This window comes from Diachasmimorpha longicaudata, chromosome 12 (genome assembly GCF_034640455.1).
Source record: "Diachasmimorpha longicaudata isolate KC_UGA_2023 chromosome 12, iyDiaLong2, whole genome shotgun sequence".
Lineage (NCBI taxonomy): Eukaryota > Metazoa > Arthropoda > Insecta > Hymenoptera > Braconidae > Diachasmimorpha > Diachasmimorpha longicaudata.
Genome location: NC_087236.1, coordinates 6,979,286 through 6,994,608, shown reverse-complemented (window position 1 = coordinate 6,994,608; position 15,323 = coordinate 6,979,286). Strand labels below are relative to the sequence as shown.

General features: G+C 35.3%; 2 protein-coding genes across 9 annotated transcripts in view; one reads left to right on the top strand and one right to left on the bottom strand.

The window, feature by feature from the left end:
• The window catches only part of LOC135168024 (serine/threonine-protein kinase OSR1-like), a 12,003-nt gene extending 6,867 nt beyond the window's left edge, over positions 1–5,136 (top strand). For 2 of the 3 annotated variants that reach the window (XM_064131847.1, XM_064131845.1), the window contains exons 4-9: positions 88–200; positions 281–531; positions 890–1,066; positions 1,622–1,855; positions 2,078–2,192; positions 2,259–5,136. In XM_064131847.1, coding sequence (XP_063987917.1) covers positions 88–200; positions 281–531; positions 890–1,066; positions 1,622–1,855; positions 2,078–2,192; positions 2,259–2,792 — 1,424 coding nt within the window. In that variant the 3' untranslated portion in view covers positions 2,793–5,136. Of the gene's footprint in view, positions 1–87; positions 201–280; positions 532–889; positions 1,067–1,619; positions 1,856–2,077; positions 2,193–2,258 lie in introns of all 3 variants that reach the window. The other variant, XM_064131846.1, reaches the window with a different exon arrangement.
• Nej (nejire) overlaps positions 4,774–15,323 on the bottom strand; it is a 23,109-nt gene continuing 12,559 nt past the window's right edge. For all 6 annotated transcript variants that reach the window (XM_064131838.1, XM_064131837.1, XM_064131841.1 and 3 more), the window contains one exon: positions 4,774–15,294. In XM_064131838.1, coding sequence (XP_063987908.1) covers positions 12,445–15,294 — 2,850 coding nt within the window. In that variant the 3' untranslated portion in view covers positions 4,774–12,444. The remainder of the gene's footprint in view (positions 15,295–15,323) is intronic.

Below are 15,323 nucleotides of genomic sequence, written 5' to 3'. Positions count from 1 at the left end.
TGATGTGTGAAGAAGTAAGAGTGTTTGGGCTTTCTTCTATCAGATGGGTTGAAAAATTTTAGGTTTTTTTTTCTTCGTATTTAATAGGAGTTGGCGCGACCGCCGTTGTTCATGCTGCCTTTTGTATTCCACGCCAGGAGAAATGTGCTATCAAGCGTATCAACTTGGAAAAATGGAATACGAGCATGGACGAACTTTTGGTAGGTGATCTTTTGAGAATTAGTAAATGATAAGAAAGAATGATACAATAATTTCTCAAAAGACGATTTCATAATTATAGAAAGAGATTCAGGCGATGTCGTCCTGCAACCACGAGAATGTAGTTACGTACTATACGTCTTTTGTGGTGAAGGAGGAACTTTGGCTCGTACTGAGACTACTGGAGGGTGGATCACTCCTTGATATTATCAAGCATAAAACTAGGACATCTAATTGTAAACATGGAGTTTTTGATGAAGCCACTATCGCCACAGTACTTCGGGAGGTGCTCAAGGGCCTTGAGTATTTTCATAGTAATGGACAAATACATAGGTACCTTATTTCAATGAAGTATTCGACGTTCAAAATTGTTTTTTGTTCAGTATAGCTTGATGCTAATCATAGGATCACATAATATTGAAGTGAAAATTCTTCAGCATCAATTCTTTAAGCACTATCTCGGAAACTACGATAGATTTATGTAGAAAAAAAATACATAAAAGATTATGCTGAAAATTTCGGTGTTGCCCTTTAATTTTCAGATGTATTTCGCAATTTAATTGAAACATTGAGTTGAGTTCGCAATATAATTTTTTATCGACTATAATCCGTCTAATTTTGATTATATAGAGTGTACATGACGGAAAGAAGGGGAATGAGAAAAGAAATAGCTTGTTTAAAATAATTTCAGGGATATTAAAGCCGGTAATATACTTCTCGGCGAAGACGGAACAGTTCAAATAGCCGACTTCGGTGTCAGTGCTTGGTTAGCAACGGGTCGTGACCTAAGCAGACAAAAAGTCCGTCACACATTCGTTGGTACGCCCTGCTGGATGGCGCCTGAGGTCATGGAGCAGGTGAGGGAGGAAAGTTGCACTATAATTTTCTAGCTTGCAAGATCTGCGCAATATGTCATAAGCATGTTTGTTCATGAAAGATTGTATTATCAATCGCATTCACTGACAAACAATACATGTTTTAATATTTTCATTCATTGTAATATACTAACAACGGTTTAACTTGTAGTTTAACTTAATATTTCTAAAACAAAAAAAAGGAGATCGAGAGAGAGAGAGTGAGAGAGAGAGAGAGTGAGAGAGAGAGAGAGAGAGAGAGAGAGAGAGAGAGAGAGAGAGAGAGAGAGAGAGAGAGAGAGAGAGAGAGAGAGAGAGAGAGAGAGAGAGAGAGAGAGAAGAGTGAGAAAGAGATTCTACTGATGAACGTCGCACAACTGGCACTTAAATGAAAGTTTCACCCGGCATTGTGAACTACGAAATAAGTTCAATTGAGCCAGAAATATGTGAAAATATTGATCTGCACGCTGAAAAAGAAAATTGTGTGTACTTGATTGGTATTATTATCAACCACTAGTGGTTGTTATTGTAACGAAACCTATGATAATGCCTCATTCATTTGTACAGGATCATGGTTATGATTTCAAAGCTGACATATGGTCCCTCGGTATCACTGCCATTGAAATGGCAAGTGGTACTGCGCCTTATCACAAATATCCGCCAATGAAGGTCCTCATGCTAACGCTGCAAAATGATCCACCTACCTTGGATACGGCTGCTGATGATAAGGATCAGTACAAAGCTTACGGAAAAACCTTCAGGAAAATGATTGTTGATTGTTTGCAGAAGGATCCTACGAAAAGGTCTGCACTATTATATGTTAACTAATGATCATCGGAGAACACCATTAAGAGGAAGATGATATATAATAGATTTATTTCACATCTAGAGATATAGACCAAAAAACATTTTTTTCAATCCTCTTCGAGTTTTTTCTAGTCAAGCCATTAGTCCTCCTGAGCCATAGTCAAGTTCCTGACTAAATACTAAATGTGGTTTTTTAACAAACCAATATATTTTCACAGGCCAACAGCAACCGAATTATTAAAGCACCCGTTCTTTAAAAAAGCGAAGGACAAGAAATATCTTCAGCAAACACTCGTGGCAATTGGTCCAAGTCTAGAGACTAGAGTGCAGAAGGTAATTTCTTCAGATGCTTTCCATTTATCATTAAATGTGACTTATTTCATAAGGTTTTTTTTGCAGGCCTCAAAGCGCCAACCTGGTACATCCGGTCGTCTCCACAGAACTGTCACTGGAGAGTGGGTCTGGTCTTCTGAGGAAGAAGACAGTGGTGCCTCAAGCGGTGACGAAGGTAAGGAAGCTCTCCCGGTCAACACTATAGACAACATTTCTAGCGAAGAGGAACAGGTAGATCCGGAGGACGCCGATGGTCTGGTCAAGTCAGCTACCAGTCGACTCGTCATACAATCGTCTGAACAGAATGAGCCCATCAACTTGGTACTGAGACTGCGCAACCAGAAGAGAGAATTAAACGACATAAGATTCGAGTTTGCAGTTGGAATAGACTCGGCAGAAGGTATATCCGCGGAACTCGTTGGTGCTGGTCTAGTGGATGGCAAAGATATTGTTGTCATAGCTGCCAATTTGCAAAAACTCATCGATAGCGCTGGACAGTTACGCACAGTTACATTTCCACTGAATTCTGGTTATGCTGTGAACGAAGTGCCCGACGACAAGGCCTTGATTGGCTTTGCCCAGATCTCCGTAACTGACTAGAGCCTGACCTATCTATCCCTCATTGTATTCTTTTTAACAAGAAAATTCTAAATCCTAAACATAGCGTTTTCACATGATACTACTAGAAGAAGTATGGACGCATAGCTTTTTTTTTAATGACCATCTGATTATCGGAAGTATTATGAATTAAAAATAAATAATGGTAATAATCTTCGGCTACCAAATTAAAAAACGGTTCAGGATTTTCCTATTCTTGGAATTATGCTGAGCATATCGTAAAGCTTTGACTTATGGGCATCAAGTCATCAAGACTCGTTATTACTCTCCGTTATTATCAGAAGATTGAAAATGGTACTCTGGCGCTCGTGCGGAGGACGTTTCCCTACTAGAAATCAAATATATATCCAAGTGAACGTGAAAATTATATTGCTTACTACACGTACATTATCGGACAACACTAGCGTCAGAGTTTAGACTTACATTTCACGAATTTGTGAACTATCAAACCTATTAGTGAAATAGTTGCCGCTATTTCACTACAATCTATGTATATATTAGTTTATTTAATTGATTCAATCTATTCATCTCCTCCTCTGAGTATTTTGAAAGAATATCCAACGGAACAGCCAAAAATCAGAGAATAATCATGGGAAATAATAGGTATATTATTTAGTCAATGTAAGTGACTTTAATGTTGTTTTATGACGAGTCAAATTATGGTTCAGACTGAATCTTCAGGGGGTTCCCGCAATTTATCAAAATTTATTTTTGGAAATGATTCAGCAAAAACAGCATCTCTAATACATTTTTATAACGAATATCATCGGAAATATGAAGCGGATTTTTTCAAATATCAATTTACTCTGACTTTGTTTTTCAAAGTTGTTTCTTATTATAGATTTGTCAAAAAACTGTTTTAAAATAAAGAAAAGGAAATTTTGAAAAATTACAGGGAACTTAACTCTCAAATTTACGAATGCCTGGTACAAAATTCGATTTTTTAAAATATAAAGTGTCATGCTTCGATGCCTTAGGATTTAGATGAGACAAGAGTACTAAATAATGCTAATGTAATGATACAATAATGAAATTCTTTTGTACTTAATCGTGGTGAAAAAAAAAAAACAAAAAAGGTAATAGCGTGTTCATAGCTTGCCAATTTTTAGGTGAAAAACCCCCGTAAATTTTTATCTTTCCATTCGCCTATTTGCGAAGAAATAACATTATTAGGTGTTGACTGAATATTTCTGACCTTACTCTGACTATTTAAACAAATAATAAGCATCCTCCCAACAATATTTTTTTTTCATTCTCTCAACACAGCAATTTAAAAATTATTTTCAATATAATTCGATTTTAGAATTGGCAATGTACAGTTTGCTCTGTCAAACATTAAAAGGCATTACAAATTATGTTTATCCTCCTTCAAATAGAATTATTCTCCAGTAATATTGATTCATTTTATTTCATAATCTCGCGACTGAATTCATTGACACGTTAATTATTACTCACTGCATTTTCCTTCTATCAACAAAGCGATCATTAATTACACATTGATGATTTACCAACCAGGGTCTGTGTAGAAAGTCATTGAACCAAGCTGCATTCTCCCATTTAGTTTTTTTTTCTGTAACTATTAAGTTGTTATCGGTAATTTCTTTCAACATTATGAATTTAGAGTTGTTTCCAAGATTTATTATTGATGAATTTTTCAATTGTAAATATTTAAGGTATTTCGTGTTATATTTTATCCATAGAATTGTAAAGAATTCATATGACGATCATTATTATTAGAACTTTTCAACGCTTGGATATGTGAACCAATCAATTTGGATAATATTGCAGTGATAGTAAACGGAAGCCTATACAATAGTGGAAACAAAAAAGAATGGCACTATTCCCACTGAATTTAACTCTTCAATTACTTCAAAAGGTACAAAAATTTTAATTTCTATATTGTCCAGACAGTCAAGTTGGGATTATGTAATGTGCCTTATTCCGAATTCATTGCCATACTGGGTTTATTTATGCAAAAAGGAAGATAGACTCATCGAACGGGAAATGAAATCCCCTGGAGAAGTCAATAGAAAGCCACATCACTAATCGATGAATTATTTTAAGAGTGCCAGAATAATAAAAAAAAAAACAAAATTATGTTGTATGTAGCATTTAAACATGTACTGAAAACAAAACAAGAGTATAATAATTTATTTGTAATAATAGCAAAAAGACATTGAAGCAAATTACGCTGTGCTTTATTCCAATGATAATGTGTCACGTTTCTATTATTCGTTTTTTTCTTCATATTAAATATATAATTTTAGTACTTAATCTGCGGTGCATTTTCTATTGTGTACTGAATAATAAAAATTTCTTAATACTACCGGAGGAATTGAGCTTTCTACGAATAGAGTTCATTAAATTTTTACCACAATAAAGATATGGTTATCCGTCATTTTATGTTATTTTCAAAAAAAAAGGAATTGTTACAAATGAGTATTTCCTATTTTCGGGTGTTGCATAACAATATTGATCGTTTATCAATCATTTTTGGACGTTTGGCAATGTGGAACTGAGGTAAAGCACAAAATAAGACATTTTTAGGAAATTATTTAAAGACGGTGGAAGAAAATTAAAAAAAAAAATTATTGTCAACATGGGTCGTTACTATTCGAGACACACCTAAATATGAAAATTTTCTCTTTTATTACGATCGATTATTAATGACTTAATTTTGCTAATTGTAGTAATCCTAACTCACTGAAATGTAGGCATTTAAATGGAAGATTATTTCTTTAGTAGAAAATCGAATGTTCTTCAGCCCAGACATAAAAATGATACATAGAAAGCTGGGGGATATACTGTTGATAAAAAAAAAGTGGAAAAGTCCTACCGCCATCTAAATTTAGTAGAATGCGAATTCCTTGAGATCATAAAATGTTTACCTTCACAATATGCCCCACTGATTCCAAATATTTCATAATCACTATCTGAGTATCAGAAATAATACCATGCATATAATATTCTCTTATAGAACAAGTTGTAAGGAAAAATCAAATTTCTGTAACTTGCGTCGTTACTTATATATAAAAATCCTTCGTTTGACCATTTTCAAGAGTAAAAGATCTTTGACAAACAGGAGAATGATAACGAGAAGCAACTTTGAAAAAAACCTACCAAAGGTGAATTAATCCAGCCGCCAAACTTCCACCAAACTTTTTTCCATCATACAACTTCAAAAACGAAAATTTTCATGTTATTATAAATTGAAATCAATTGAATTAAAGTTCGCATAGTTTATTGTATAAAATCAATAAATGCCTTGGCGATATTACTACTGCAGACAGCTATTAATAAGTTATTTGTTGTGAATTGTACAGTTATAATTGTTTACCCCTTATACATTAACTCGTCTTATCCAAATCACGGCCTATAATTATGAGTAGTTTTATTAGTTGATCTTATTCTAATATTACGCATTACTCCTTAATTCACCATAATTGAACGCATTGGATATTTATCACTCCAAAATTGTCCCCACAACACGGCATTTTATAAACAATTATAACGTTCATCTTACATATACATTTATTATTAAAATCATATAATTTATTTCGGTTTGTGGACTACTAGTATATCATTACAGCAAATAACGCATATTTATATTTATTCTTTTCTAGTTCTCCATATTGCTTTTGTTTTTAAAATGAAAGGGAAAGCGATTCCGGGAACTATTCTCTCCTTTTTAATATCGTTAATTTTAATTTTGCCTAGATTGTGTTTATTCCCCATTAAAATCTCTTTAATATTTGCGGAACCTAAATAATCTGTATTTTCAGAGCCACAAGGAGTGCTTCCAAAGAGTGCGGAAGAACCTGTCAATGGCACAGGATATTCCTCTCATTTATTTTTTAACAAATCTCTTTCCCATAAATTGCCTATATTACAGTAATATTAAATACGAGGTAATAGTTTGGCTTTCGGCGTTACTTTATATTTTTCAATGAGAGACCATGAATCAATATGAATTTCATTAAGGTGAAATAATAAATTACAATTACTCTTTGGAAGCTAACCATCATGGAAAACTGGATGAACAACGAATCAATTGATGAATATTACAACGAGATGATAAATCTATTTATCCTCGATATACGATTATTCACATCTCTTTCGATTCGATTAATCAATTGATCAATTTTTAATAATTTTAAGCCTTAACACGAAACACTTCTTTGATTCATCATTCTCAGTACTTCATCTTTCATTCTTTTAAAATATATAATGACCACTCGGATATGATTATCACTTGAGTTTACTAATCGGTGTGACGATACATTCCATCAATTAATAATTGTAAATATAATGATAACCATTTACAAATGAATGATTTTTTTATACAAATAAATATACTACCTTTACAGATGAATAACAAAAATAGTTCATTATTTTTGTCAATATTTCGATGTAAATCACTTTGATTCTTTTGAATCGTTTCGAGGCTCTGAGAGATAAATGAATATGTTTTTTTCAAATGAATAAATGAAGAGTATTGAAAAAATAAAATTATAAGAAGTGTTGTTTTGCACAGAGGCGATTGACGATTGAATTAGTCATCTATATACCCTAATTTTTCATTCAATACTAATACTAGGTAATATGTCATGGTACAAAGAACGAGAAGAATTACCACGTATCTGTACATTGAGCGCTTCATGTCAGAGTTATTATGCTTTACGCATACCAGCGTATTATTTTGTATTTCAATTCATTTATTCAGTTTTTTTCTTACATGTAATTATGCGTATATTCTCGGTTGTAAAAATTATTTACATCCACCATTGTATGAAACTCTGTGGTATGCTCCTTTATCCGTACACTACTATCGCCTAGCAAACAAATACACTCAAGAATCATAGAGTATTTGGGTAATCAGCAATGATATTTTAGAAGAATTATTGGTGCCAACATCAGATGATGATGATGATGATGATGATGATGATGACGATGATATAAACCATTGCTGTTGAGTCAGAAACCCTTGGTACTCGTGACAATTCGCTATGCTTCGGGGTAACGAATAATTTAATTTTCTTTCAAATGAAATAGTTGGTTCCGTACAATTAGATAATGATTGTAATGACATTAATGATTTAGTGATTGTGAAATTATAAAAAGAGTGAGAATGAGAGTAGAGGGGTGTAGTGTTGAGAAGAAGTTTTTTGGCCCATTGAATTGACAATTTGCGCGTTATTGCTCTGTAAATTATGAGGAAAAAATACCATTTCCCTAGGGTTTTGTTATTAATAAATCAATTAGCGCCATTTCTTATGAAATTTCAACGCCGAAATTAAAAGGTTTGCTAACCAGCCACTTACTCCATCACACCAGATTCAAATTCCCAAAACATGGAGTGATTTGTCCAATAATGACCTCTACTTGATTACGAATTACAAATCAGCCCTTATCATTTCAATAATTTACATGGAAAAACTATTATAGTATAATTACTGCGAAAAATTACTTTTTTACTGTTTACTTAAGCTGAACGTGTAAATAATAAGGAATATTATGATTTCAAAGATCCCCATAAACTCACTGATATTAAACATCTTAGGGATTTATAACGGGAGGAATCTTATATGGAAACGGTGTTAATATTTATATGCAATTGTATTTGAAACGTAAATCATTAAAAAGTTATTACATAGATAAATTGAGGAGCGGGAGGGTAGAAATGTGGGAGTTGGTCTTCATTACACGCTCAACGCAATAACAATTCCGCTGTATATCCCACAGTTTCTTTCTCTTTTTTTTAATCTCTCCTTTTCTCATGCTTTTCTTTTATTGACAAAATGCCAAGAGACAAATGGCGGAAAAATAATAAATTAAATAAACATATATTACACACATATTTTGTTATTTTACAACATTGAAAAAAAAACCCGATGTAATGCAAATGATCGTAAAATATGTATTGCAAAGTGGAAGTCAAAATGAAGAGTGTGAAACATATACTATGAAAAATAATAATAATAATAATCAATGGTTTATGGAAAACAAAGAAGGAAAAATTCAAGTTGATAGTGAAACTCATGTCAACTCTCCCCAGCGAGCAATAAACATTACATTTTCTTCATAAATTTGTTTGTTTTTAATCATATAATTTATATCACTATTCACGAAAGAGTCATAATAAAAATTATTTACTCTATATTCGGTATTTCAATAGTAATGCTAATTAATTACTATATGCTTCATATGAATTTTCCTTCGATCTCCCATCATTTTGTATTTATAACACGTACGTTGTTATTTTGTATTCAAATAATTAATCAATAATTAAAGTTTTATTTTTATTATACAAATAGGGATAGATCATTACTGTCTATCGCCACAACTCTCTCAATAATATATATATAATATAAAAAAAATGATTTTACGGGATGGAGTAAGAGCTGAAGGAAAACAATTGTATAATATATATTTTTATAGCGCTGTATAAATTACCTTTAGTTTATATAATAGCAAATTGCCACAAAGGCTACGTGTACCAACGCATTTAAGTATAAATCCATGATTTTAACATCCATGTTAATGGGATTTGATGAAGAATCCTCGAGCTAACGAAGGTTACGGGTAGAATTGAGTGAAGAATTATCTTCTGATAATCAATAAATTATCAATATTTACGTACAATATAGGCCAATATCAATGCAATGATACATTGAGAGAGTACAAAAGGAAACAGCATCAGCGATGATAGAAATATCACCTCTTGTAGTCATTCACTCAACACTCCGAAGCATCATCTATCGATCATTAAATACGGTGGTACAGCTTTGGTACGCGTAGCATTTGAACCTTCGTTTCTGTCACCATATTCTCCATTATTTCTCAACAGTTTGTCAACTGAATATCTAAGCACCCACACCTTCCCCACATCTGTAGATGTACAACACTGCCCTAGACACAGCCATACTAAGCCAAATACTTTTGGGTTTATTTTTAAATTTTTCATGTTCCTCATAGTCATCATTGACTTTTCCACACTGATCAATTACTCATTCGATTCATTGAATTCTACTCATAATTTTTACGTTTATATGCCGATGAAAAATACACCATTCTGCCCTATTGAAACTCAATTATCCTCCGTAAAACGCCATCATTTGTTTGTGTTAGGAAAATTGGCCCTCTTTCTTCTCACGCTCTTTATATGTACAAAATACATGCAATCGATTTTTTTTTTATTCAACAATGATTGGAGATGTTCAATTGTTTCTTATTATAATTTTTTTTTCACAATTATTAATTTTTATTCTACAATGTCCATGGAAAAACTGTGTAGAATGTAATTCAAGGTGTGTAAAATAATATTAAAAGAAAAATAAAAAATCATCAAAATGAATGTTTTTTATTATTCAGAAGTGAAAAAAAAACGGTTTTCTCATTCAACGCTATGGATGAATGACCGACGAGTCTTCCATAATCAGTATTAAATAGGTGTGTCGTAAGAGAAAAAAAACAATACATTTGAAGTAATTCCTCTATGATACAGCACTGGCATAATCACGTCGCGTTTAGCCCCACATTATTATATATGAAAATAATAATAATAATAATAATAATAATAATTAATTATTATTACAATAATAATTGAATTTCAATCGCGTGTAAATTCTCCATTTTGAATTTCTTATTTTTCTTCATTTATTTATTAAAACGTTACAATATCCTATTTTCATATCAATAATTAATAATGTATAATCAATAAATTTATGATAGGCAGGTAAATTAATAATAATTATTATTATCGTGATAATATTATTGTATGTACAGTGTAGGGATAAATAGTGCGCGTACAAACACATAATTTGATTTACGCGCAGATTTTTCTTTCCAATTATTTTATTATTCTCTTCTCTCTCTCTCTCTCTCTCACACATTGCTAAAACACTCACTGGATTTCGGTTAGCCGTTTAATAAACCGTCAATTGTTCCACTCAAGTAACTCACTCACAAATTCGCCTTAGCCACCTTAATTACTATTATTCATTCTTTTGATTGGTCTATACACACAATTATCAGTGGCGTCAACGAAAAATACTCTTGTCACATTCAACATGATTCACATTATTTCATAATCAATCAAATCACTTCATCAATCATTTTCTTCTCCATATAAATTACTGAATCAGTTGATTATCCCATGACCACGTGTGATGCGGCATCTTTCGCATTTAAATAATTAGGAAAAACAATTGTTTTTTGATTGACGAGGAGGAAGGAAGGGAGTAAGTAATGTTTCACTTTGTTTATTCTATTGTAGATTAAAAATGATGAGAATTAAAAGCACTTTCAAGGTATAAACATCCACTAAGGTTTCACGTGATACTCAACTGCAGTGACCTAACATACATTTCGTCATCGTCTCATGGAAATCACAAAAAACATGTTTTTGTTCTTCGTGTGCTAAAAAAAACGGCTTCAGTTGAATGCACCCTACAAACTCTGGCGTTATCAAACGTACGCAACAGATAGTTATCCTTTTACTTCGTGTGTACATATATATATATATATATAAATACATATAAATACATACATACATACATATATATAAATATAAATATAAATACATATAAATATATTTATATATACGCATATATATATATACATATATATATATATTCGTCACAGAGATGATTTGGTTAGCGGGAAGTGTTGAAAAAAACGTTATTAATTTCTTTTCTCCTCAGTATCCTCACCATATCATCTTTATATTACTATATTCTTCTTTGTTTCATTAATATTAATTAACGTTAAGTATACACAACACATTTGTACGATTTCGCTCGATTCCGCAACCAAGCGGTAGCGAGGAACTTTTATTTTCATTTAAATTTTGTTTTTCTTTAAATTTTTATCTCCATCATCGTTACAATGAATCTTCTGATGGAAACAGACAGTGTAGCAACAGGGGGAGATTCATGGAGTTGGGATTTAGTTGGCGTGATAGTCTCATTTTGGATTAAAAAAATTTATTAATTGATGACTTTAGTTTTTTTCTCTATTCAGTCCTTGAAAAAAAAAATAAAAAATAAAATAATTAAATTAACCAGCCGCACCACGTCACACCGACACCGAGAGTTCGTTGATTAAACAACAGGAGCTCAATACTGCCGTTTTAATAACTCAAATTTACTTTAATTACATCACACCGGCCAATAAACTCTTCTTTTGAAGTGAGAGCTGTTCACCGGGGGGATATGGGAAAGGGATTCCAGGGGATTTGTATTCAATAACGTGCATTGACTCTTGGCTCGGAAATAATCATCATGAGAGGAAGTTACCACAGTCTCGGCACACGTATGTGCAGTCCTCTCGACGATTTCATTATATTTAAAAGGGTTTTCATGTTTCTTTAAATAAAAAATAATAAGTAATTAGTGTACAAATGTACATAAAGGGACAATGATAACGAGATTTATAAGGATCGCGCACAAATTCAATCGATTAAAAATCAAATATGGAAAGCGCGCATTGTCTAAAATCTCGTAAGATAAAAACATTATGCCCCCCCCCTCTCCGCCACAATTATTGTTCACAGCACATGACTTTTACCAGTATCATGTTCCTCATTTGTTCGTCGTTGATTATCACTTAAAATCGGTCATACCGATAACAGTCACTACAATCCCTCGACGAATTTGGAAAGTTGATCCTGCGGTGTCATAGGTGTAACATCACCAGCATCAGCACCACTTGTTGTTGGTGGTGCTGGAGATGGATGATGTGGCATTGTTGCTGGATGCCCGGCAGATTGGGAACCACCACCGAGCTGTGATAACATCATTTCACTTGGACCACCAAGATCATGAGCTGGCGAATGAGTTGGTGTGCCGTGACCAGGATGATGATGGGGTGAAGGTACTGGACCAGCTCTCGGTGATGGTACTGGTTGATTTCTAGGTGATGGGACCGGTCTGGGTGATGGATTTGGTTGTGGCGAGCGTATAGGAGGTGGTGATCGTACTGACTGCATCAATTGTTGTTGTACTGATATACCAGGTGGCCCCATAACACCCTGAGGTGATGGTACAGGTGGAGGTGTTGGTTTCAAGGCAGGCTGTCCATATCCTTGATCAGTGAAGCCGCCGTATCCCAGATGAGACGGCCTTATGGGCCTTTGTTGTCCATAAGGAGGTGCACCGGGTTGGGTGAATTGTTGACCCTGACCTTGTTGCTGAGGTTGCTGAACCTGCTGCTGCTGTTGTTGCTGTTGTTGTTGTTGTTGTTGTTGTTGTTGTTGTTGCTGCTGCTGCTGTTGTCTCTGCTTCATCGCCATCATTTGTTGTTGGTACCACTGTGGCTGAGGAATATTCGGGACCTGCCCCCCATGAGAGCCGACAAGCTGACCTTGTGGCTGGCCCTGCTGGCCCTGTTGACCCTGCTGCTGTTGAGTATTTAACATTGCTTGAATCTGCATTCTCCCCTGAGGATGTTGCTGTGGATGCTGCTGTTGTTGGGACATCATATGTTGCAAACTAGCTGCATTTTGCTGTTGTTGAGACTGATTTTGTCCCAATGGACCAACACCACCAGCACCACCGCTACTACTGCCACCACCACCGCCCCCGCCGCCACCGCCACCGCCACTACTACCACCACCACTACCACCACCACCACCGCCACCACCACCACCACCGTGCTGTCCACTCTGTTGTTGTCTTTGTTTTATAAACGCCGCCATTAGTGGTGGATTACTTTTGAGTATTTGAAGAATTTGGCCCTGCTGCTCTGGTGTACTCGGACTTCTGAGTGTTGCCATAAGTTGTTGAAGGGCTTGTTTATTAGCAGGACCAACTTGATTCTGAGGTACTTGACCAACAGGACCGCCGATAACACCAGCTTGTCTTGGCATTTGTGCACCCATTCCCATACCCTGTTGGACCTGGTGGCCCTGTTGTTGTATGAGTTGTTGGGGTGCCTGTTGACGCAATCCAGGATTTTGCTGCATAACGGCGTTAGGTTGATACCTCGGTGTCCACTGGTCCATAGATATTAGATGAGTGCCACCAGCATTAGGGAGTGATCCTGGCATTGGTCGTTGCATCTGTGGTGGTGGCATCACTCCTCCACCCTGTGCGTTAACTCCAACTCCAACTCCAACACCAACACCAACGCCAACACCCACACTACCACCAGGCGTGACTTTTCCATAACCCACGTGTGGCGCTTGTTGTCTTGCTGCCTCTTCTTGTACTTGTTTAACCACTTGCAATACATGAGCTGGAGGTGTTTGTGTAGTTGGTTTTAAACCAATGCCCGGTTGATGAGGTGATTGAAGATTCGTTGGACTGACACCAGGCTTCATTGCGACACCAGCTGTCATAGCGACATTTGAGGTGCTTGGTTGTCCCGGTTGTACAGCACTAACTGGGCCTGTCGGTCGTGTATTCATCACAGCCATTCGTCTTCTCAATAATTGAGCCTGTTGTAATCTCTGCTGCAACTGTTGCTGTTTCAATTTGTGCTTGATATTCGAACAGAACGGCACAAGACACTTTGTCTCCTGGCAGTGTTTGGCGTGATAACAGCACAGGGCAATGAGTTGTTTGCATATTGGACAACCACCATTTGTTTTTCTCTTGCATACTTTGGTGTGCTGAACCACTCTCTTCATTTTCTGACAACTTGGTAATCGACAATTGGCATCTCTGCATTGACAAGCATGCACCAAGGATTGTATGCAACGTTGTATTGATAATTTTCTTGCTTCCTGAGGATTTGTTTGTTTAGCATCGGCTGCTGATGATCCATCATCGAGATCAAAACCAAGTTTGTCCATTCGATGCTCATGTCCATCTTTTTCTTTACAACTAATGCAGAGATCAAAATCATCACAGACAGTACAGTGGTACCTAGTTTCCACGTGGCTCTTGCAATTATTACATGTGTATACGAATTTATCTTGTCCCTGATTGTGGAGTTCATACAGCATTGACATTGAACTGAATTTAGCTCGTCTGAGGGATGAAAATTCGTAGTGTCTTTCTCGTGCCATCGTGAGAAAAGCATCACGTCCGTCCATTAAATCGCAGTTTATCACGGGATCTGGATCTTGAATGGGAGCTAAACTTGCAGCGCTCTGGGCACTGTGTAACCTTATAACGAAGAAAACTTCTTTATGTTTCTCCATTGTTGCAAATATTTTAGCTGACAGATCATTGCCAGTCTGTGGGGTATTGGACTTTTTACTATTTTTGCGTTGATTCGCTTTAGATTTATTGGATTTCTTCGCTTTCTTCTGGCCCTTTTTCTTACCGTCCGGGCCAGTGTCAGCGTCATCAGTCATTGAGAAAATTGCACTGGCAGCAGCTGCAGCCTCGGCAGCTTCAGCCTGCTTTCTCTTCTCCTCTTCCTCCTGGTCGAGTTCTTTGATACTCTCTTCTAATACGTTTGGCCAAAAATCACCCTCAAAGTAGGGGAGATCTGCTGCTGATGATAATTTATCCTCCATCGCTTGTTTAAGGATATCCTGGAAATAAAATATATGGAAATATGGTA